The sequence below is a fragment of the Nematostella vectensis genome, chromosome 9 (genome assembly GCF_932526225.1).
Source record: "Nematostella vectensis chromosome 9, jaNemVect1.1, whole genome shotgun sequence".
Classification (NCBI taxonomy): Eukaryota; Metazoa; Cnidaria; class Anthozoa; order Actiniaria; family Edwardsiidae; genus Nematostella; species Nematostella vectensis.
Genome location: NC_064042.1, coordinates 2,987,276 through 3,008,573, shown reverse-complemented (window position 1 = coordinate 3,008,573; position 21,298 = coordinate 2,987,276). Strand labels below are relative to the sequence as shown.

Here is a 21,298-nt window from a genome sequence, read left to right as displayed (position 1 = left end):
ATTACTACCATCTCCACTCCACATTACCTTACTAGCCATCCCTCACCATCACCATCCAACATCACCATACCATACGATTACACCCACCTCACTACCACACCACTTTAGGCCCCTACGTCTTGGTACGAATACCCGATCCAAACCAAAAAGTTATGTACCATACGGGGAAAGTGCTGTATCACAATCTGTGATCCCAAGACGTACCCCCTCCCACACCTCCACGCCCCGACCCCCCCCCCCCCCCCACCACACCGCCACACTCCCCACCTACTCCCACACTAACACACCTCACCCCCCAAACCCTCCACTACCCACACCCTCCCACACCCACCTCACACCACTAGCACACTCCTCCCCTATACCCCACCTACACACCTCAACTACACCCCAACATGCCACTACCACCACCCCTAGGCATACAGACCCCCACACTACCCCACTCCCCCAACACCACACGCCCAAAAAACACACAACCACCTCGCCTACAACCACCTTCCCTCCTACACATAGTACAAACACATACATACCCACATCCCTCTCACAAATTAAATATTACTCTATCCTTACCACACAACATACCTACCCACTACTACCACCCAGCTCTATACATGTCACAACCCCCTTTCTCTCCCCCCTCAAACCTAGCTTACCACCCAAGCACCCCCCTACCCCACAACAAGCACCCCCTCATCCCTCACCCCACAAACAGCCCCATACCCACTTCACCCATACCACGTCATCATACAACCCACCACGATTATTCAAAACCCCAACACAACACCAACACCCACCTAAGCCCCACACACCTACACATACACTTCCTCCCCCCCCCTCACACTTTCCTACACTCTCACCTAAAATATACACACCTAATACACCCTACACAAGCCAGACCCCTGCCAACACAAAAACCACACACCCCTTCCCCCCCCAATGGCCACAACACTACTCACCCTACAACACACCAAACCAACCACACCCTATAGCAGCCACTAGTCCTACAACCAACGCTCCCCCCAACAACACAATCTACATACAGTCCAACCCCCCTCCCACCACACACACCTCTACCCCTCTACACATAGCCTACCACATACACACCATAGCATCCTATGACTATACCAACCAACCCACAACACACCAACCAGCCACACCCTACACCAGACACTACCCCACAACCAATTTCCCCCCCTTACAAACACCTACATACAGCCCCCTCCCCAACCATACAAACATTTACCCCACAGCACAAAACCCAACTACAAACGACCACACCCTATTACCCACCCTACCTACCCACAAACCAACACCTTACTATCACCTAACATCATAACGATACATCATCACCCACATTTGCACCGTGGCCTCGCAGATTTTAAACCGTCCTCCGCACCACCGCCATTTTAAAACACATAGACCCATCACGCTGAGTTGTGGGCCTTATCTGCTCCACATCCCCCTCGCCGCCTCTCTCGCCTATACACCGTGCCGGTTTTTTCCCACCAACACAGCCATTAGCCATCTCCACACCACACCATATTATTATTATTTTTTCTTTTTCTTTTTCGCCTGCCCACCACACACTACCACAACCTATTCTATAGTCCCACTTTATCTTTTCACCACCCTCCACCACCTACTAGTCGAACCAATCCACCTTTTCACCGTAATTACATTACTACCATCTCCACTCTACACTATCTTACTAGCCATCCTTCACCATCACCCTCCAACATCACCATACGATATGATCACACCAACCTCACTACCACACCACTTTAGGCCCCTACGTCTTGGTACGAATACCCGATCCAAATCAAAAAATTTAATCAGTAGGACAACACTGACACTGGACTATCACTGACTATCACCGAATTGACCTTTTCAAGCAATCGGCTGAAATCCTGCGAAATGATTTTTTTAACGTCAATTTTAGCTTTCCGTTGATGATCGGGGCATAGCAGCTGGTCAAATGGCATCCTTGGAATGTAATTTGCGTAGACAGCTTAGCCACGCACACCAAACCGCACCACCCTAGACCCTTCTTGTCTTTCTCTCAGTTTCCGCACTAACTTCCAAATGGTGAGCTGTTGTGTGAGACGTAACTTAGACGTAACTAAGGCTAAGGGAAGTACATGCGGACTGTCAATGTTTGCGACCTGTCGATAAAGGTCTAGGGTGGTGTGGGACTACGCTGTCTATGCAAATTACATTCCGAGTCGTAACCGAATATGACATGACAGGACTGGGATCCTGATTATTGCCTCCCAATTAATGCATGGGTAGCTCAGGTTCCTTTGTGTTGTACAGTTCGCTAGATCAGTACCCTCGGTACTAGAGGCTCAAGCTCCACTCCGACAACACGAGCCGCGAAGCGAGTCAGTAAAAGGGTGCATAGTAAACGAACAAAGCTCGAGACTCTCGTACCTAGGGTAGCAATATAGTGGTGCTGATTTCGAAATCTCCAGCCTAGAGCCAATTACAACACGGCGTTTCAGCGTATGTCTGGAAGTTTGGTCTATTTTTTCGCTCGTTTATTTTATCTAAGGACGTTCGATCCTCGGACAATTGGTTTATCATTTCTTCCTTCTAAGTCTTCTCTCCGTTATATCCCACGCTAGAGAGAATTTATCAACCAATCGATTTAAACGTGTACCACTTTTAACAATATAAAAAGAATTAAAAACAGAAAGAAGAGGGGCCCCTCCCCCCTGGCCCTCTCAGTTCGCTGGAACGCCGCCCCTGTTAAAAAGAGGGCGACATAGAATGGTCCCCCGAAATTTCGATGTGCTCGCAGTTTTCGGCTAACGCTCGCCTGCTCGCGCAATTTTTCCGCCGTGCCCGCATTGTATTTTTCGACGTGGTCGCTGCTCGGTTTAAAACTAAAATTGCTTGTTCTTGCATAAAAAACGGGGTGCTCGCCAAAGACCATTCGAGGGCCCAAAAATGAGATGAGATACACAAAGCCGCCTCTATATATTTCATAAAATCACCCCTCCCCCATACGAGAAACTCTAGAAACCTGCTCCATCTGAACATTACCCCCTCCCCCCCCCCTTCCTTGCACCGCTCTTTTTTGATAGGGGACTGGTACCTGTTTTCCTCCCCTCCATGGAATCATGGGAAGGTTCCGGCGCCAAGTTCCAAGATGGCGGAAAAACATCAAACAACAAAACACAAAACGATCTACAAAAGAAATGCATTGAGCATATTTTTGTAGTATTTAAATTATATCAGGTTATAAATCGCAAAAATATGGCTGGAGCGGGTCGAGATCTCTTTAAATGGAATAGGCAAACCAAGCCTTCTCCGGTAAGAAATGGTTGTTGATTTGACACTTTAGTACACCTCTTTAATCGTATAACTCAGACTTCGAATGACTTTTTTATTCCCTGAAATAAAGTCACAACAAAAGATCATACCTTTAAACATTCCCTGTTTGATGGCTAAGTGCCTTTTCCTTATTATAATATAAGCCTTTTGCTAGTGCAGGCAAACATTGCTAGCTAAGTTTTTTTTTTTACCCATGAATAATTATAATTTCAGAACTACAACAAGAATAGTAGTGTCCAGAGTTGGATAAAGGTAAATCCTTAGGTTATTATTATGCTGTAGTTAAACTGGATTATTTTTAAGCCTTACTTATATATTTTAACACGAATAAGCTATTGATTTGTTACATGATTTCTTTTTTTAAAGAATGTACAAAGAGCATCTGATAATGCAGCACGAGAGATGTTTGGAAATGATTTTCACAGAGTGCTTGATCAAGTTCATGTTGATGAAGATGCCTTGATGGAAGGTGACCTCAAATAAGTAGTTTGCTATTATCATTGACAGTGCATGTCATTTAAGGCTGGTTGTAACTAGGACACAAACACAACAGACATAATGTTTCAATTCTCACTCAGAACACGGGCCTAAGGGAACACAAGTGGTTGATTTTCTTGCACTTAGTTGGTCAATTCTCACTTGTGTTGGGCTTGCATTTTTACCTGTACTTGCATCCTAGTAAGGACCATCCTTTAGGGGTTGTGCTTTGTTTTTTTTTCTTATAGGGCTGCTAAACCAATCAAAATACAGTATTGGCAATACAGCCTTAGTGTGAATAAACATGTGATATTCTCTGAAAAAGATTTTTTCTCTCATTTTGCAGCACAAGATCTCCTTGATAAATGGACTCATGAAAAGCAAGTCCAAAATATTGCACCAGATCTAGAGTTCTATGATGAAGCGTGGATAAAAACAACCCACACAGCTTGTTCCAACTCTTCTAGAAGTAGAGGAGAGGGGAGCTCTATGTTTTTTCTGACAGAGGATGGGAGAGTCGAGGTTGGAGGGCTTTATGATGACAGTTTTAAAGCAGTTGAAGATGAAAAGCCTCCTAGACCTGGTAATACTGTAATGGACTAAACTACCCAATAAACTCTTTAGGCCAAATAGATGAGATGAAAATGAATGATTAAAAGCTAATAGGCCACTCTAGTTTCGAGCTTGCGTACACATTACAATAGAAACCTGCCTCAACTACCAGACTGTAGTATGTATCTTGTTAAACTCGAACCAAACAAAGTGCGCACTGCATGACCGTAGTTAAGGTAGCCGATTGTGTGGGGATGTTTATAGCTGGAATGGCATCACATAAGGCATTTTGCTGTATTTAAGGCATTTTACTGTATTTACTGTTTCAACTACTACATGAGATCTCCTCACGTAATTTGCTGCAGGCTGAAAAACACAAAGTCAACAGTACAGTATCTAGTCCAAGGTTATGTCCAAACAACAAAAGCCCTCCCATCTTCCACCAAAAGATTTTGAAAGACTTTTAGGACTAGAAAGTTTACTCTTTTCTTGAACTTAATCCCTGAATTACTACTATAATGGCTGTCAGTGTTTGTTGTTTTGCTGCACACTGACAATGCCCTTAAGGATGGGCATAACCAAGGTATCAGCGTCTGAGTGATGGTGGCGTTGAATGACATTTTTTGTCATATTTTAGGGGCAGAATATGAGGAAGGCTTGGAAGAGGAGATCTCTGTACAGCAGGTTCTAAGAGACATGCTGGACAAGCAGGTTGTTGAGAATGACATCATGTCTGACCTTGGGTTTAATGACTCGCACAAACGCAAAGATCCGAGGCCTAAAATGGAGCTAAGACACCAACAGGTAATAGTGAACAACAACTGCGGTGATTAAAACAAAGAACCAAAAAGGAGTGAAAATTCCCAAATAAAAATGTTGCTTTAGACCAATATTTGTCATTGAACTGGGAGTTATAATCAGCTTTTATATTTTTTGTTGTTGTTGTACCATACATAATAAACCATAATTTAGTTGATAATTTAACTACAAAGACATAATAAGCTTCATGACTGGTGACTGGTGATTTAAGGTGAAAGCAAAGAGTGAGAATCGGCGACGCCAAGAAGAGAAAGTCAAACGTGAAAAGAATGCTCGTAAAGAGGCAGAGCACTTGGCTCGGCAACAGATCCTTAAGGAGGAGCGAGAGAGACAGGCGCGCATCAAGCAGGAGGAACAACTAGTACAGCAAGAGATGATGAGGATTAGACGAGCTATGGAGGAGGAAAAACGGCAGAAAAAAGAACAAGCACAAAGGTACATATGAAGTAGAACTCAACTTGAAATCAAATAACTAGAATACTAATTCCCTTGGATTTGAACCTAATTTTTTGCGTTTTTTCTTTGTATAACTTCTACTACTTTACTTCTACTTTATTGACCAACAACGTTTCCACATCGAGTTGGTATAATAAAAAAAAAAAAATTAAATCATTCATTTCTATTGGTTGCGGTGCAGTAATTTTTAAAAGATATAATAGATGGAGTATTCTGAATATAGCTAGGTAAAGAGTTTCAGTCTCTAATAGTTCTAGGGAAAAAGCTATGGAGATAATAGTCATGTTTGCAGCTAGGCTGAATAAAGGCACGGCCAGAAAAAGCTCTAGTAGGACGTAGCTTTGGTAAAAAGTAATCTGGTATGGACAATGCAATGTTGTTATGAATTGCTTGATAAAATATACTCAACCTATGAGTTCTACGTCTGTCCTGCAGAGGGGCTAAATTTAAAGAATCAAGCATTTCTGTTACACTAGAGTATCTACTATAATCCCTCTTTATAAATCTTGCTGCACGCCTCTGGACTGCTTCAATGGCGTCAATTTGATCTTGTCTGTATGGATCTCACACCGATGCAGCATATTCCAGTTTCGGCCGAACAAGAGTGGTATATGCCATATGTTTGGTATCTTGAACTTGAACTGCAAACTCAAATAACTTTTTTCCTTTCCATTATCACTAGTTGTATTGTTACAATGTTGTATTTGTTGTGTTTGTGATGAGTGTGATATTTAAAGATGTTTCTTGATCTCTTTAGAGAACAGATGAAGCTTGCTGAAGCTGAACAGATGGCTCGTCAGTACATGGAGGAAGAGGAGCGTCGTAAGGAGCAGAAGAGGCAGCAGGAGCAGGAAGCAAAAGAGGAGATGAGGAGGCTGTTACTGAAGCAGATGGAAGAGCAGGCGGCGACCGTGGCTAGACAAAATCTACAGGTGAGTGAGTGCAATTTGGGAGAGTAGCAACATGTCTCTTGGGCCTATCCAGGGGGTATTCCAGGTGCTCAAAACACTCCAGTAAACAGAGACAAGGTCTTAGTTAAGTGCCCCCTCTTCTTCTTATTTCCAGGGGAATAGCAAACTAGAACCTAAAGGTACACCCCTGTGTTTGACTCTCAACCAATATATAAAAACAATTGCTGAGGAAGCTGGCCCTACCTTCAGTGAGAATACTAGTTAGGGATAGTTTTTATGCCAAAAGTATAATATTTTTTGCATTTTTTTTTTCTGCTAGAAACCATAGTCCTACTTATACAAATTAAATTTCTTCATCTATACAATTTACAATATTAGTAATTTGATCAAACTCAAATCATTTTTCAGCTACTACGCCGCCATTTCTCTGCCTGGTACACAGTAGTAGTGGAGCAGCGCATCAAATTTGGCAAAGCAAGTGCTTTGGCGGACTGGCGGTGCAAACTGCGTGCATGGAATGCATGGCGAGCATATGTGTGGCACATCAAGTCGGACAAAGAGGCTCAAGCCATAGCTGTACAGATGAAGGAAAGACACAGGTGCCAACCCCTTGTTTGACTTGTGCTGGACAGACAAAGGTTGTCCTTGTAATGTTCAACGATGCTGGCTCTGTCAACACTAAGGGAAATTAATCAACACATTTTTGAAAGTTTTCTCCTTTGAGGAAGGGGCTAACGCCTGAAACGTCAGCTCTACTTCATTTTCAAAGATGGGTAAAACATACCATTTCAACCTTGTAATGATTTTCCTAATTCCATCATTTCTTCACAGACCACCTTGTTATTCTACAGCTTGTCTGTAGGAAAGGGTACTACATTTTAAAACCTGTTGGAAAAACTTGTAGAGAATGTGATTTAGAGAATACGTTTTGGTATTGCTTGACTATCATAAAATCTTTTCTCAGAAAGGAGCAGATTGCTTTGAACTTCCACCGGAAGCACCTTCTCCAGCGGTGTATTGTTGCCTGGCAACTGTTTGTCCGTGAATCTCAGCACAATCGAAAACTGCAGGAGGAACACCAAAGGAAGACCAACAAGATGGCTGCCCTTTTGGAGGCAGCCGCCTCTGGCCGCCTGTGGAACAAGAACAGCCAGGAGACTGGGGATAATGAAATTAGTGTCCAAGATGTGGAACTAGTCGATTCAAGGCCAAGCACGGCCAGAAAAGTGGTAAGAGAGCCAGTGGGTAGCTAGGGTACTGACTATGAATTAGCAGTAGCTACATTCAGTGCTTCATGCAATTGGGTGATGGAAGCGACTCTATTAAAGTCAGGCTTTACATAGGGGTCTACATAGCCAATGGTTAACATGTTTTCCATTTGTAGGATGAGATTTTCTCCCAAGACCCTCGAAGGCCACCTACAGACCGAAGCAGTGTTGATGCCACAGGATCGACATCTCGGCGCGCAGAAGTCGCCTTTCTCCCGAACAAACCACACATGAAAGCCTGGGGCAATAACTCAGGTAATGCCCGTCCAAAAACCACAGCAAAGAAGGATACATCGAGAACTAATCACTCGGCTCTCGGCTTGGTGCGTGACAGACCAGCCAGTGCACGAAAATATGTGAACAAACAAAGAACTTCCAGTGCTAATGCAGCGAAAGTTTCTGATCTAAGAGCACGGTTAAAAGAATCAAGTAAGATTTCAAAAGGATTTCATCGGAGTAGAAGTACTGATATGATCAACTCCCGGAACAGTGAAATGGGTCCCGATCGTGTTATGGAGTTCGAGGATGTCAGTCAAAGTGACGACGACCAATCGGATTTGCTGGTAGATTTGGACACAGAGCGTAGCGCAACATCAACCAAACTGCTTTCCAGAGAAGCCAAAGTGAAGTCGAATAAACCCACCACTACCCCTCTGATGCTTGGTGAGCTCATTTACGTTGTAAACATCCATAAATTATGTTTCTGATTTTTGTAAGAGACGCGATACTGCTTATCTGGTCAATGCACGGTACGGAAAGTATAGTATTTTTGTTTTTAACCCTACCGCAGCATTGGCAGTTTTCATATGCAAACCCTCGTGATAGAGCAGATACGTATACTTTATATTGAGTTGGAGCAATACTTTGCAAAGAATGAAAGTGTTGAACTTCCGATTGGCGTCCGTCATTCATAAACGTGTTTTCTTAAGCTCTACACAATTATGATGGTGGTGACGAAAATGATAATGATGATGATGATGATGATTATGATGATGATGACGATGATAATGATAATAACGATGCTGATAATGGTGACGATGATAATGATAATGACGATGACGATGACGATGGTGGTGATGGTGATGGTGATGGTGATGATGATGATGATGATGATGATGATTTATTTCATTTATTTGCTGTTTTTTTTTTTCAAGCAATGGAAGCAAGGGCCAAAGAACGCGAGGCTCGTAAAGCACTCATTGAAAAAAGGAAACGAAAGCTCGAAGAAGAGAAACTGGTGAGAACGTGTTCATCTTTTTTCCTCGATAGGACACGATTGACGCCTGTGCTCGGGCGTTAGGATAGTTTAGTGGATAGCTGCTATTTAATAACTCCTGAGTCAAGGGTTACAATTGTTTGAGCTATAAAAGCTTGATAGTCAGGGTGTCGTGCTAGATGTTAATCAAGCAAGGGTCCAACAGACGCGTATAATTGTAGCGCTTACTCGAAGAGCTTGAAGAGCCTCAGAATCCTCACGCCCGAGAGGGAAACGCTTTCTTTATCCGCGGAAGGAAGCGACAGCAAAACATGCTGGGCTTTCGAGAATGCAAAAGTTACGTTCCCTAAAAAATAAGCCATATGCTTAGACTTGCAAAAGTCACAATAACTAAGACAAAACGTAAGCACCACTAAACTATCCTGTTGCCCGTGGTGAATACAAAGTAATGCCAGCAATGTATTATTATTTTTATTATTTTATCAATTATCATTGTATTATGTCAAATACCAAAAAGTGCTGTTAGTCATCCAATTCTTTGTTTGCTGTTTCAGGCGAAATTAAAAGAGGAACAAGCCCGGAAGGAAGCAGAAGTAGAAAAAGAAAAACAAGAGATACTGAAGAAGAAACGCGAGGAGAGGAGATTAGCGCGCGAGGTGGGACGACTTCATTAGCCTGGAACGAGATTCAATTCACGTGACATGGACGACGACAGTGTTCTAGAGAAAGACTGGACTCCTTGATCCCCGACTGATTTTAAGATTTACTTTGCGCACTGTCTAAGTACAAATTATGTAGGGAAAGTTTCTATGCAAAAATGCCGAATTTCCTTTCTTGGGTTGCATGTCGCTTTCCATCTCTAATTGATGCAATTTTTAAACTTCCCAATTAAATTCCGCCCAAAAAATCAAGGACTTGAAGTCCCTGGCAGAGCATTAGATAATGCAGCAAGCATTTGGCGTACATTTTTTACTCATTGTCATTGGGACTATCCCCACCTACAAAAATGCTAATCAGCCCATGGAACTTTTATTATTCTCAGCGAGAGCTCGAAAAACAGCGGCGACTGGAAGAAATACGACAGCTGAACGTAAAAGCAGAGCAGCATTACTGTCGCACGTTGCTAATGAAGTACGGTCTGTCACCATGGAGACAGCTGGTTGCCATGGCACATCAGAATCTCTCGTCAGCCATCGAGCATCACGCCCAGGCGCTTGTCATCACGTGCTTTTACCCGTGGCTGCAGTTTGCGCGGGAAAACAGCCGACGTCAACAGGAAGCCGCTGACCAGTTGTTCAGACGGATTCTTCTTCGGCGAAGCTGGCGTTCTTGGAGAAAGGTTAGAGTTATTTATGCTTGCTGGGAGACCCAGCGGTCTTTGCGGCTGATCGGATTCCCAGCAGTCTTTGCGGGCGCTCGGATACCCAGCGGAGTTTGCGGGTGGACTCTGCGGACTTCATTGGCTGGTATTACTCAATCTTACCACACCAAACCACATCAACTAGACACCCTGTATAACGGACAATCTCGAAAGTCCTGACCATTTTTCATTCAAACTCTATAAGTAAACCCTCCATTAAGCGGACCCATTCGGCTCCGAGGTTGTTTGCTTAACGGAGGTTCCACTGTACTAATTTTACACAATCATTTCTAGTACGGCCAGCACATGGTCCGTCTAGAGGTTGTGGCTGAGGATTACTGCTCGGCTGCACGTCTGCGCAAGTATTTCCGTCTGTGGCAGTGCTGGGTGACAGACGAGCAGATTCTCTACTGGGAGAAAGAGCGACGTGCGCACGAGCATGACTTGGTGTGAGTATCCGCTGATGGCACTCTCGCGGTTTTACTAAAAATGCGAATGCGACAAGTCTAAAATTCTAATAAAATCTAAAAGATACTGTGAGCAACACATCGTAAAATCTTTTTGTTTACTTGAGCCGTGTCTGATAAACAGAAAGGAGTTTATTTCCCGTGGTATAAATTATACAAAGAGGTTTTGATTTACGCCGCCGTCCTCGCTAGACGCCTGGCTAAAATGAATCAGAGTGCATTTCACGTCTATCGTATCTTGAGTTTTCTGTTGTTTTCTGCCGCCGCTGTTGTTTTTTTTGTGTAAGGTCTCTATAAGAATTGCATAGTATAAAAAAGTAAAAATACATTTTTTTTATGATCACGTTCTCCTAGCCGTCGCCGTCGTCGTTTCGTGAGGTCCCTTATAACAGGGACAACGGGTATTTAGGAATATAATATTTTTCATATTTCAGCCGCCTTCAAAAGCTCGCCTTCACTTACTGGAAGAAACTGATCCCCATGGCTCAAGAGGAGCGCAAGCGGGAGGCGAGGAAACTGGAAATGAGAAACAGAGTCAAAGCCTGGCTGCCGGACTTCCAGGGTACTGGTCAGCACTCTTCTCCTTAGGCATGCGCACTAACTAGCCTTGGAGAAAAGACTGAGGCGTAACGTGTTTATCGTGAGTCGTATGTACGTATGTAAACTAGGGGTCTGGTACCTAGCGTGTGACTTGTGAGTCGTATGTACACGTATGTACACTAGGGGATTCTGATTGAAGAACACTGTTTTGCTACCATTTTTACTTACTAAACTTCAATTAAAGCTGTGGATTGAGTGTAGAAATATAGAATATTTATTTGAGAAATATAACACGGTTAACTTAAGGCCTGTTCTTTTTTTATATATATAACTATCCCTTAATTGCGCAAAAGGCAAAAATAAAATAAAATATAGTGGGGATTGAAAATTGTAAGCAAAACGATTGAAAACTGTTTCGTTTGAGCGCAGAGAAAACAAAATTCTCTTAGACTTGAGACCCTGTATATAACCGATACTTTTACTTCTTTCGGTCTCAAGGGTGCCCGTTGAATAGAGGTTACGTCATCGTCTCCTCCGTGGACGGATCTTAGTGACGCGACCCCCCACGTTCCTTGTAGCACGTGACCTTGTCACTCTTCGCGGGGGGTCCCTAGACTCTCCCCTTACAGCGTCTGTCGGTTTGTCTTGTCCTTCCCCAGCCTTATCAGATTTGTTTTTTACTCCTTTATCTGTGCCTTTTCTACTTCTCTCTCCCCTTCTTGTTTCTTCAGGATTTGTTTCAACTCTTTCTGATTTCTCTCTTCCTGTCTTCTTAGTTCTTCCTTTCTCCTGGCTGAGTGAACTTGCTTTCTCGTGTTCGCTCGCATGACCGCTCCCCTCGTTGGACTCCGCAACACATCTTCCCTCTCCTTTCACCCATTTCTTGTCATGACCACGCCCTTCTGCCACGCCCCTGGTAAGTGGGACAGGCCCACCAATAACCACCCCACACGTTTCATCCTCATGTCCATCGCGAGTGAGAGTGATACTCGAATGTTCTGTCTCATTTCCGCTTTTAACAGCGTTAACTGCGTCCCTTTCACTCGGTCCACGAGAAAATGAAGATCTCTGTGCATCTTGCGCGATTCTCGATTGGCAAAGTCGAACCTCTGTGCTCTGATCAGTACCTCCCGAATATCGTACCGCCGAGGCAGTACCACCCGGATTGATCTTGTCTGATAGTTTCTCAATTTTGCTGCGCTTATTGTCCGCTTTTGATTGGTTTGTTATTTTGTCAGCATTCTGTTGCCTCGTTTCGGGACTAGAAGTATTTGTTAGTGAACACATAAGATTTGCATCAAGTTTGTCCACATGTTGAGCAATCGCCATCTTTGGCTTAGACCTGATGTTCACATAATCATCACCAGTCCTTTCTGACTTAGGGGGAGTTTTTGCTTGACTAGCACGTGACTTTTCTGGCTCAGCTGGTTTGCTCAAATGATCAGCACATGATTTTTCTGCCTCAGCTGATTTGCTAACATGATCTGCACGTGATTTTTTTGGTTCAGCTGGTTTGCTCACATGATCTGCACGTGATTTCTCTGCCTCATCTGGTTTGCTCACATGATCTGCACGTGATTTCTCTGCCTCAGCTGGTTTACTCACATGATCTGCACGTGATTTTTCTGCCTCAGCTGGTTTGCTAACATGATCTGCACGTGATTTCTCTGCCTCAGCTGGTTTGCTCACATGATCTGCACGTGATTTTTCTGCCTCAACTGGTTTGCTAACATGATCTGCACGTGATGTCTCTGCCTCAGCTGGTTTGCTCACATGATCTGCACGTGATTTCTCTGCCTCAGCTGGTTTGCTCACATGATCTGCACGTGATTTCTCTGACTCAGTTGGTCCGTTTACACGACGAGCACTTGCGTTTTGTAGCTCAGTTTCTTTGGAATATTCGCCATTACCTTGTGCTCTGATTGCTTTGTCCTGTCGTGTTGCAACATTTAGTTCCTGTTCGTCTTTTTCACTCGAATCACACGCGGGAGACTTGTTAGCTTTGCTCATTTCTTCGCTATTGCATGTCGCTCCGATGTTTTTCGATTCAATCATTTTTTCTTCAGTTGCCTTTACATCCTGCAGTTTGGCCTCGTGTTGCTCACATGTTTTATTTACTAGCGGATTGCTTGTCTTTCCTTTTGGGGGTCTCTCAATCACGGTCGCACTGCGCTTTACCGCGTCCCCGACCACGGTCGCACTGTGCTTTACCGCGTCCTCGATCACGGTCGCACTGTGCTTCACCGCGTCCTCGATCACGGTCGAACTGTGCTTTACCGCGTCCTCGATCACGGTCGCACTGTGCTTTACCGCGTCCTCTTCTCGCGGTCTGGACGTGCTCTCATCACGGGTCGCAAGTGGAGATCTGGATGCCCCAGACTCATCAGTTATTGTTTTCTCTCTGTGGCTAGCTGTATTAGATGCCGCGTCCCTTTCGCGAGCATTTCTCGCGTCCCTGACCTCGTCTACCGGCTGCGGTTTGGATGAGACCTTCGCAGGTGCTACGTCAACGGGAAGTTTGGGTTTTATCATAGTGATATCTTTACTTGAGAATTCTGTGGTTAAACAAACTTTCCTACCAAGAGCCTCGTTGCTATCCGTGGATTTATTGTAGGATCCCTGTGTACATGTGACCTTCGATTTTTGATGGGATCCCTGTGTACATGTGAGCTCTAAGGGCCTAGGCCTAACACCTTCTGCATGGCCCGGATGTGGACGAAGTACGATATTGGTAGATTTAGTGGGCGTGGTATTCTGGTTGGCTGAGGAGGTCTGTTTTCTCGAGGCCGGGGGCCGTCGGTGTGTGTTCCTTGGGTACGGGGCTCTTCTTGAGTTTCTTGCGCTCTTTGTAACCTGGTGAAAAAGATAATGATGATGATGAATCTTTTGATGGTGGTGTGGATAATTATGAGAAAGTTGAATGACTGCGACAGTGATTATGGTATTAGCAAGGATGATGGTTGATAATGATTGTAGTGATGATGGTGTATAATGATGGTTATTTATATACAAGAATTTCTTGAATCACTGGGTTCTATTTTTTCGAAGTTTCAGCAATGCTGCCTTCATCAGAACAAGACAATCACTGCACAGGACCCAAAACACTACGTGTATAATGATGGTGATGGTGATGATGATGTATAATGATGGTGATGATGATGATGATATGTTGATTACTACACTATTTTCATTACTAGCCTGTCTACGCACCGGCAAAGGTTGTTAATTCCTCATAATTTGAACTGCTTTTGAGCTTTCCTGAGTAACGCTAAAAACACTTTTCAGGCGTAAGAATGCCCCCATCATCCTCACCTGAGTCCGGTTGAAGCAGCTAGCGACGACAAAAGGTGTCGGGTTGCACTTGAACTCGGGGAGGGAGGGGAGGTCGGTACAGGGAGGTCGGTCGATCAACAGGTGGTCGCAGTAGAGGTCGTTAAGAGTCTCGAATTTCATTCCCTCGCTACCGTTGTAGGAGACGCTTTTAAGGAACACTTTGAGTTTGCGCAGTCTTCTCTGATCTGAAACACAATAGAAACTTCTGCTAAGAGATCACGTGACTGGGTGGCGAACTAGCGCGCGCTCAGGCTTTTTGGCGGCAAAATATCAGCAAAAAAAAGAGCAACTTATTCAGCGCTCACGAAAAAAGCCAAGTCTTTTTTTCAGAAAAGGTTTAGTTTCATTTAAAGATTTAATTTTTTCGTCGTTCTCTGGTGTGAAGGGCGCAGTCATTTCTGTTTTTTTTTTTTATTATTTTGTTTTAAACTTGCCACCCAGAAAAGTCACGTGATCTCTTATTGTAGCTCTATCAAGCGGCCACTTCTCAAGGCATCAAATTATTGGTTACTCAAAAACAATATATTAAACCTCTATTAGCGAGCGCATCTTGTGGCCGCGGCCACCATTTACCGGTCCAAAATAAGCTATTTAACTATCACCTCGCTAGATTTTGGTCCAGTACCTCTCTTCCCGACTGCCATTTCTAATTTCCCTAGAAATCTTGACCCCCCCCCCCCCCAAAAAAAAAAAAAAAATAAATCCAAACACCTAAGACCTCAAGTATCTAGATGAAGATCCCTAGCTTATGGAAATAGCAGTTCAAATGAGTTTTTTTTTCGAAGTTCCTTATGCGCGTAATCCTCGCACTAGACAACACATACCAGCGTCGCTCGGTGAAGGCACGGGGTTCGGCCTCGATGCCACAGGCTTGGGCGCCAGCGACTTGGGGGCTGTGGTGAACAATATTTGTAAAACCTTGGAGTGAGAGGTTGATAGAACAATGCTAACGGTATTGTAATACCCAAAAGTATCAACCGCAAAACAAGAAAAACAACGAGAAATTCAGCGGAGAAGCCCGTTGTGTGCATATGCGCAATTTCCTTACCTAATTTTCTCCCTGAAACGCTCTTCATGATCTCCTTTGTGAATGAATTTATCGCCTGACTGTTCGACTGCGTGTATTCGTGCGAACTTTGTTATGATTTTGCGTGAACGGCAAGAGCGCGCGCTTACTTTCGTTATTCCACAGGGCCCCCAGCTTTGATACGATTTATATATTCATTTATTTTTATAGAAAGGATTAACTTCGAGAATTTCAAGACTTTTATGATTTAAAGGCATAGCTTTGAATATGTTAAAATTGAACAGTTTTAATAGTTTTAATCGATTTAGAATATCGATCAAAAAATCGATTTGCATGCATCGCTCCGTGAGAGCCGTAAAAGCTCATGTCAAAATTTATTTTTAAAAGAAAATTAGAGTAAAATACCATTTGGGAGCCTTGCCCTATTGTTTGCTTTTCCGTTGCAAAAAGCATCATTAAAATAGGATTTGGTACAGATTTTAGCACCAGTGTACTTTCCCGCCAAATTCGGTACTTACAGAAAGCATACTCCTCCGGAAATCGGTTCTTCGTATGCACTTCCGTTTTCCTCGACACAGGGCCGAGGTCGGTGATTAGCCAATCAGCGTCGAGCATTGCTTGGCGCTAAAATTCATTTGGCGGGGAATAACAACGACCTTTCATTCACAAAGAAAGTGTCTAGTTGTAGAGCGGAAAGGAGCTTTTCTCTCCATAGAACCCTCAAGTTTCCCCAGAAATGTCAGCAATGAAAGACATAACGAACCGAAGTCCTAGCACTCGGTGTCCAAGACGCTCAAACTCCTCTGATGATGATATATTTGTGGATTTTAGCACACCGGTGTCTCGAAGTTTGCGCTCCACTCGAAGGCGAAACACGAGCCCCCCTGGGCTTGATCTTAGAGGGCAAAACTTTGCCTCAAATAGCGAACGAATTGTTGAAGAAGATGGTAGAACTTCGAGATTATCATTCACACCGGAGCTAATATCTATGCCATTGGTATTATTCACCCCTACGACGGCAAGCGAAGAAGGAAAACGATCCAGATTTTCTAGCTTTTCGCTCGAGTCGTGCAGACCAAGAAAAAAGCTCCGACTCGATGTCACTGAGACCTCGGAAAACACGCTCCAAGATACACTCCAGAATCTCTCAAAACAGCAGTTAGTCGAATTGATTAGCGGCTTTATATCTGAGAGACACCCTGAACTTTCTCAGGTTAGTACTTTAAAAGATAAAAATTGCTTGAAAGAAATTAAGTTAGTGTAGTGAAACACCTCGATCATGCATTCGACTCGGAAGATGTCCTTTCCTTTGTGTTACGTGATCATGCTGAAACCTTTGAGTTTTTGCAGGCCCGGATTATCTCAAATATTTGTATTTTGTGCAGGAATTCGAGAATATTCTGCCAGAACCTGACCTCAGAGAAATGGAGGAAAGGCTGCGAATCTTGAAGAGGAATATTTTCAAAGCTTTCCCGAGGAGAACTCGAAGCGTTTGTTCGTCAAGAGACGCCTTCAGCTTTCGACGTGTCAACTCTCAGATCCTAGCTTTCAAGGTATTTATAAATAAATTCCATGCAAAATAAGAAACGCACAGCTCAAGTGATTAACCATACAGAAATCGTGTGATTTTTAAGGGTTAGCTTTGCGAGATTGAGAAATTATGATGTTATTTAAATAATCAAAATTCGAGTTTGCTGGTGTCTTTGTTTTGGAGTGATTGCCACATAAGGCTCATTAACTTGCTAACTTGCATTCGGATAAATGCTAATTTCTGTGATTGCAATGCTATGTATTGCACAAACCTTTTGTTAATGTGGGTCTGTTTAAGTGATAAGCGAGTTTATGAAATTAGCCATGTAACTTTATACCATTTCACCAAGATTTCCTTGAGTGTCAAGGATTTAGGAAATTTTTATTATGACCCTTGCTCATTCAATGTGGTTTTCAATAAAATACTTATCTGAACTCTGTGCCTCTACTATGAACCCTATTAACTTCAACCCTCAAGAGGTGAAAATCAGTTCAAGTTAGCTGAGGAGCTCTAGTTATGGGATTGCCTCACATCTAATTTATTGACCAACAATGTTTTCACATCAAGTTGGTATCCTTAATATGGGACCTAGTGAGCTCAAAGCTAGCATGATCTAGCAGGCTGGTTTGAATCATTCGGTTCTGACTATACCATATACGACTTCCTACCCCACGCCAATCCTCTTAAATGTGCATATACCTGGTGGAAATTTTATTAACATAAAGTGAATGTAAGTTCAAGAGGTTTAAGCCAAATGCAAAACTTCCAGTTAAACTCGTACATTTTCCTCAAAATGTTTGAAGTTACAACACAATTAACTGGATAATCTTTTGGTCAACAGAAAGAATGCATCGACCAGGGCAAAAGCCTTCTGTCATCAAAGTTATGGAAGGCTGTGGTTGAATATGTCTTCATGGCGTGCTCTTATGTAGATGATCTGCCTGTGTGGGAAAGCCCGGCTCATAACTGCAGTAAAAACAACAGCTTCAAGATGCTGGCCCTACAGTGTAAAACTGCCTTAACAAAAGGCGAATTCACTTTAGAGGAACTAAATGAATATCAGCAAAGGTGAGATGTGGATTCTTTACACAACTAACCATGGTTGATTTTTCAGATTTGAACTTCTTAACTTAAACCTGCTGGTCGGGAGGACTGAGACACTAAATGCAGTGGGTTCTTTGTTTGAGACTAATTTTATCTACATATCAGTGAGAACACCCTGGATCTTGGAATAAAACAAATTATTTATGATCTTCCTGATAGAGTAGTCAAAGTGTAGTAGTCAAGCCAGCACAAAAGAAAACAAAGATGCTAAAAAATTACAGCAGCTATTTAACCTGTAGTTCCACAAGTTTATAAATTTGCAAAGGTCCAGCTGAAATTGAGGGAAATGACAACCTCCTGAATTAGATATTAGAGCCACTGTTAATAAAATGTGCACCATATACATTACTCTTTGTCATTAGTTACCAATTATTACTCTAAATTATAGTTATTCTTTTTTTCTAGGTTGGATGTTATATGTTCATCAAATGAGCACTTTTGCCCTTGCCTCAAGCAAGTCAAATCTTTGATAGCAAGCCATCAATTCTCATAAAATAATGGGGATAAGTTTCATTGGAATAAGATTCACCTAGAGAAATTCCCATGGAATGTTCAACATTCAAATATGGATTTTGAATTAATCTTCATTCATCTCTTTGTACCAATTTATGATTAGGTACACATATTTTTCTATAACAGTTGTAAAAAAAATAGAAATGACTGTAATTTATTTTGATATGGAACAATTAAAAATATTTGTCAATAAGTTTGTATATATACCCTGAATTCTTATATATCAACAATGGTATGTGTGCTGTGAGGGTGTATTAGGGATTTGGATATTGCACTACAGAAAATGAAAAAAAATGCCATATAATAAACAACTTACTAACCTCAACTTGGTCATGCTGGGAAACTTCAAACTAAGGGTGTTTTTTTTTTTTACCCTTGATTCTGGAATGAGAATAATTAGAATAGAAAAAGCGTGCATTCGTTTACCCGTGTTCCCATTCAAGAATGGGATATTATTTTTGCATTAGCAGTTATTGTAACAACTTTCACTTCCCCTGCTTCATTTGATTTTATTTATTTTATGTACATTTCCTAGGTATTGTCTATGGCAATACACCATACAGATCTAAATTTTACAATTGCTAAATGCCAGTCATATTTATACAGCTGCAATATTAATGATATTAAGTGACTGCTATAATAAGTTTATCTATCCAGTGTTTGTAGAACTAAATGGCACGAGCTGTGGAAAAGAATTTCCCAATACTTTGTGTCTGACATGTTGTGCCTTTGAGATTTTTTGAATCATCTAGTGATAAAAATCAACTTAACAATAACACAGCCTTATTGACTCAGATAAAAAAAATTAAGCGTGGCTATTTAGAAGGCGACACTCTAGAGTGTTTTAAAAACATTTTTTTGTCTTAAACGGGAATTTATAGAAAGTAACCTTTAGAGGTTACTGCTAAAATTGTCCTGGCTGAAATTGAGAGTTGTTAAATTGCTGCTGTTGTTGTTGTTGCTGTGTTAAATCTTGAACACCACCTGGAGCGGAAAGCTGGCGCTGGAATGAGGCCATATCTTGTGATACTTGACGCTGCATGCCAACATCTGAAGGTGCAGACATCTGCCTCTGAAGCTGGTTCATGTCTTGTCCAGTAGTGAATTGGTGCTGTACTCCTATATCCTGAGACCCACCTGCACAATGAAGAATATCGACAAAAGGATAAATCTACCTAGTCCAAAACCCACATTTCAAAGCTTGTGGATGTAGTATACCACTAGCCTGTAGTGCTGAGAGATGTTGTTGGCTTCAACATTCATTCAAGTATTGTATGCTAAGGGGTACAATTAGGATGAGAAAACAGGGCTGAATGAAAGCTTTTAGGAATAATAATAATTTAATTTTATTTATATAGCACATTTTCCATATGCCCAAATGCACTTTACAATTTCAAAAATAAACTACAAATAAATATTATACCATATAAAAATACAATGCAAGACGATAAAAGTGTAACTATAAATATTTAAAGAGATTATGACTAAATATTAGCAATGTTAAAATTGTAACTATAAATATATAAAAGATTATGACTAAATATAGGCAATGTTAAAAGTGTAACTGTAAATATATTAAAGATTATTACTAAATATAGGCAATGTTAAAAGTGTAACTATAAATATATAAAAGATTATGACTAAATAAAGGCAATGTTAAAAAGATGCGTCTTAAGCCGGCGCTTGAACTCAGGGACTGATGATATCAAAAGGTAGTTTGTTCCATAGGCTAGGCGTGCACACCGAGAAGACAGTAAATATCAAGTTTATGTGCCTGCTGCTCCAATAAAAGTCTTGCTTTGGTTGGCCTGTGTATATTCTTTTTTTTTTAGGATAAAGACAGTGTAAACACTAAAGCTAATAGTAAAAATAATTCTTCTAAAGAAGATAAAGATCTAGTGTCAAGAAGTTACAAAGGTTATTCAGAAATAATTTGGGTGGAAAATATATTTTATACTTTAAATCATTTTAAAATAGAGTATTACCTTCTTCTAAAACATAACACCATATTTCAATTATAATATCTTCCCTGTTTTTTTTGGTATCAAAACAAAGCTTATAGCAATTATTACCTTGGAATTGCCTTAGATGCCTCATTATCTCTTGAGGTAACTGCTGTTGTTGTTGTTGTTGTTGTTGTTGCTGCTGCTGTTGTTGCTTTAAAACCATCTGCAATCTTTGCTTGACTAGTAATTGTTGGTTTGCATTCAAACTGTTGACCCTGTAGCAAACAAAAAAAAAATACTGAATCTTGACCTAGCTAAAGCTTACAGAATGGCTCATTACAGACAACACCTCACTTATGGAAAAAGATACTAAATAGTTTCACCTATGTAGAATGCCTTTCATCTCCCCCACCCCCTCACTCCCTTGCACAACCCTTCAAAATTC

The 21,298-nt window shown here is 41.9% G+C and overlaps 4 protein-coding genes across 10 annotated transcripts in view; 2 read left to right on the top strand and 2 right to left on the bottom strand.

The window, feature by feature from the left end:
- Positions 1-3,109: 3,109 nt before the first annotated feature.
- Positions 3,110-11,663, top strand: LOC5517220 (coiled-coil domain-containing protein 191). 3 transcript variants are annotated; one of them, XM_048732306.1, is made up of 15 exons: positions 3,110-3,312; positions 3,547-3,585; positions 3,700-3,802; positions 4,157-4,393; positions 5,000-5,166; positions 5,393-5,616; positions 6,395-6,569; positions 6,957-7,147; positions 7,513-7,777; positions 7,933-8,479; positions 8,971-9,053; positions 9,587-9,688; positions 10,075-10,371; positions 10,687-10,841; positions 11,294-11,663. In XM_048732306.1, the coding sequence occupies exons 1-15, from the start codon at positions 3,112-3,114 to the stop codon at positions 11,445-11,447; spliced, it is 2,940 nt and encodes a 979-aa protein (XP_048588263.1). In that variant the 5' UTR covers positions 3,110-3,111; the 3' UTR covers positions 11,448-11,663. The 3 variants fall into 3 exon arrangements, with proteins under 3 accessions (XP_048588263.1, XP_048588264.1, XP_048588265.1); XM_048732307.1 differs by lacking the exon at positions 3,547-3,585; XM_048732308.1 differs by lacking the exon at positions 3,700-3,802 and having other exon boundaries at positions 3,111-3,312.
- LOC116621556 (microtubule-associated protein futsch) lies at positions 11,651-15,882 on the bottom strand. Its single transcript, XM_032387403.2, has 4 exons — positions 15,781-15,882; positions 15,557-15,625; positions 14,712-14,917; positions 11,651-14,252 (listed from the first exon to the last, which is right to left on the bottom strand). Exons 1-4 carry the CDS (start codon positions 15,806-15,808, stop codon positions 11,922-11,924), a joined length of 2,634 nt encoding a protein of 877 aa, XP_032243294.2. The 5' UTR covers positions 15,809-15,882; the 3' UTR covers positions 11,651-11,921.
- Positions 15,521-19,232, top strand: LOC5517227. The gene is made up of 4 exons (XM_001637257.3): positions 15,521-16,972; positions 17,145-17,312; positions 18,132-18,358; positions 18,800-19,232. The coding sequence occupies exons 1-4, from the start codon at positions 16,496-16,498 to the stop codon at positions 18,885-18,887; spliced, it is 960 nt and encodes a 319-aa protein (XP_001637307.2). The 5' UTR covers positions 15,521-16,495; the 3' UTR covers positions 18,888-19,232.
- A 164-nt stretch (positions 19,233-19,396) lies between these two features.
- The window catches only part of LOC5517222 (mediator of RNA polymerase II transcription subunit 12-like protein), a 53,909-nt gene continuing 52,007 nt past the window's right edge, over positions 19,397-21,298 (bottom strand). For all 5 annotated transcript variants that reach the window (XM_048732301.1, XM_048732305.1, XM_048732304.1 and 2 more), the window contains 2 exons: positions 20,980-21,128; positions 19,397-20,044 (listed from right to left, as the gene is read on the bottom strand). In XM_048732301.1, coding sequence (XP_048588258.1) covers positions 19,812-20,044; positions 20,980-21,128 — 382 coding nt within the window. In that variant the 3' untranslated portion in view covers positions 19,397-19,811. The remainder of the gene's footprint in view (positions 20,045-20,979; positions 21,129-21,298) is intronic.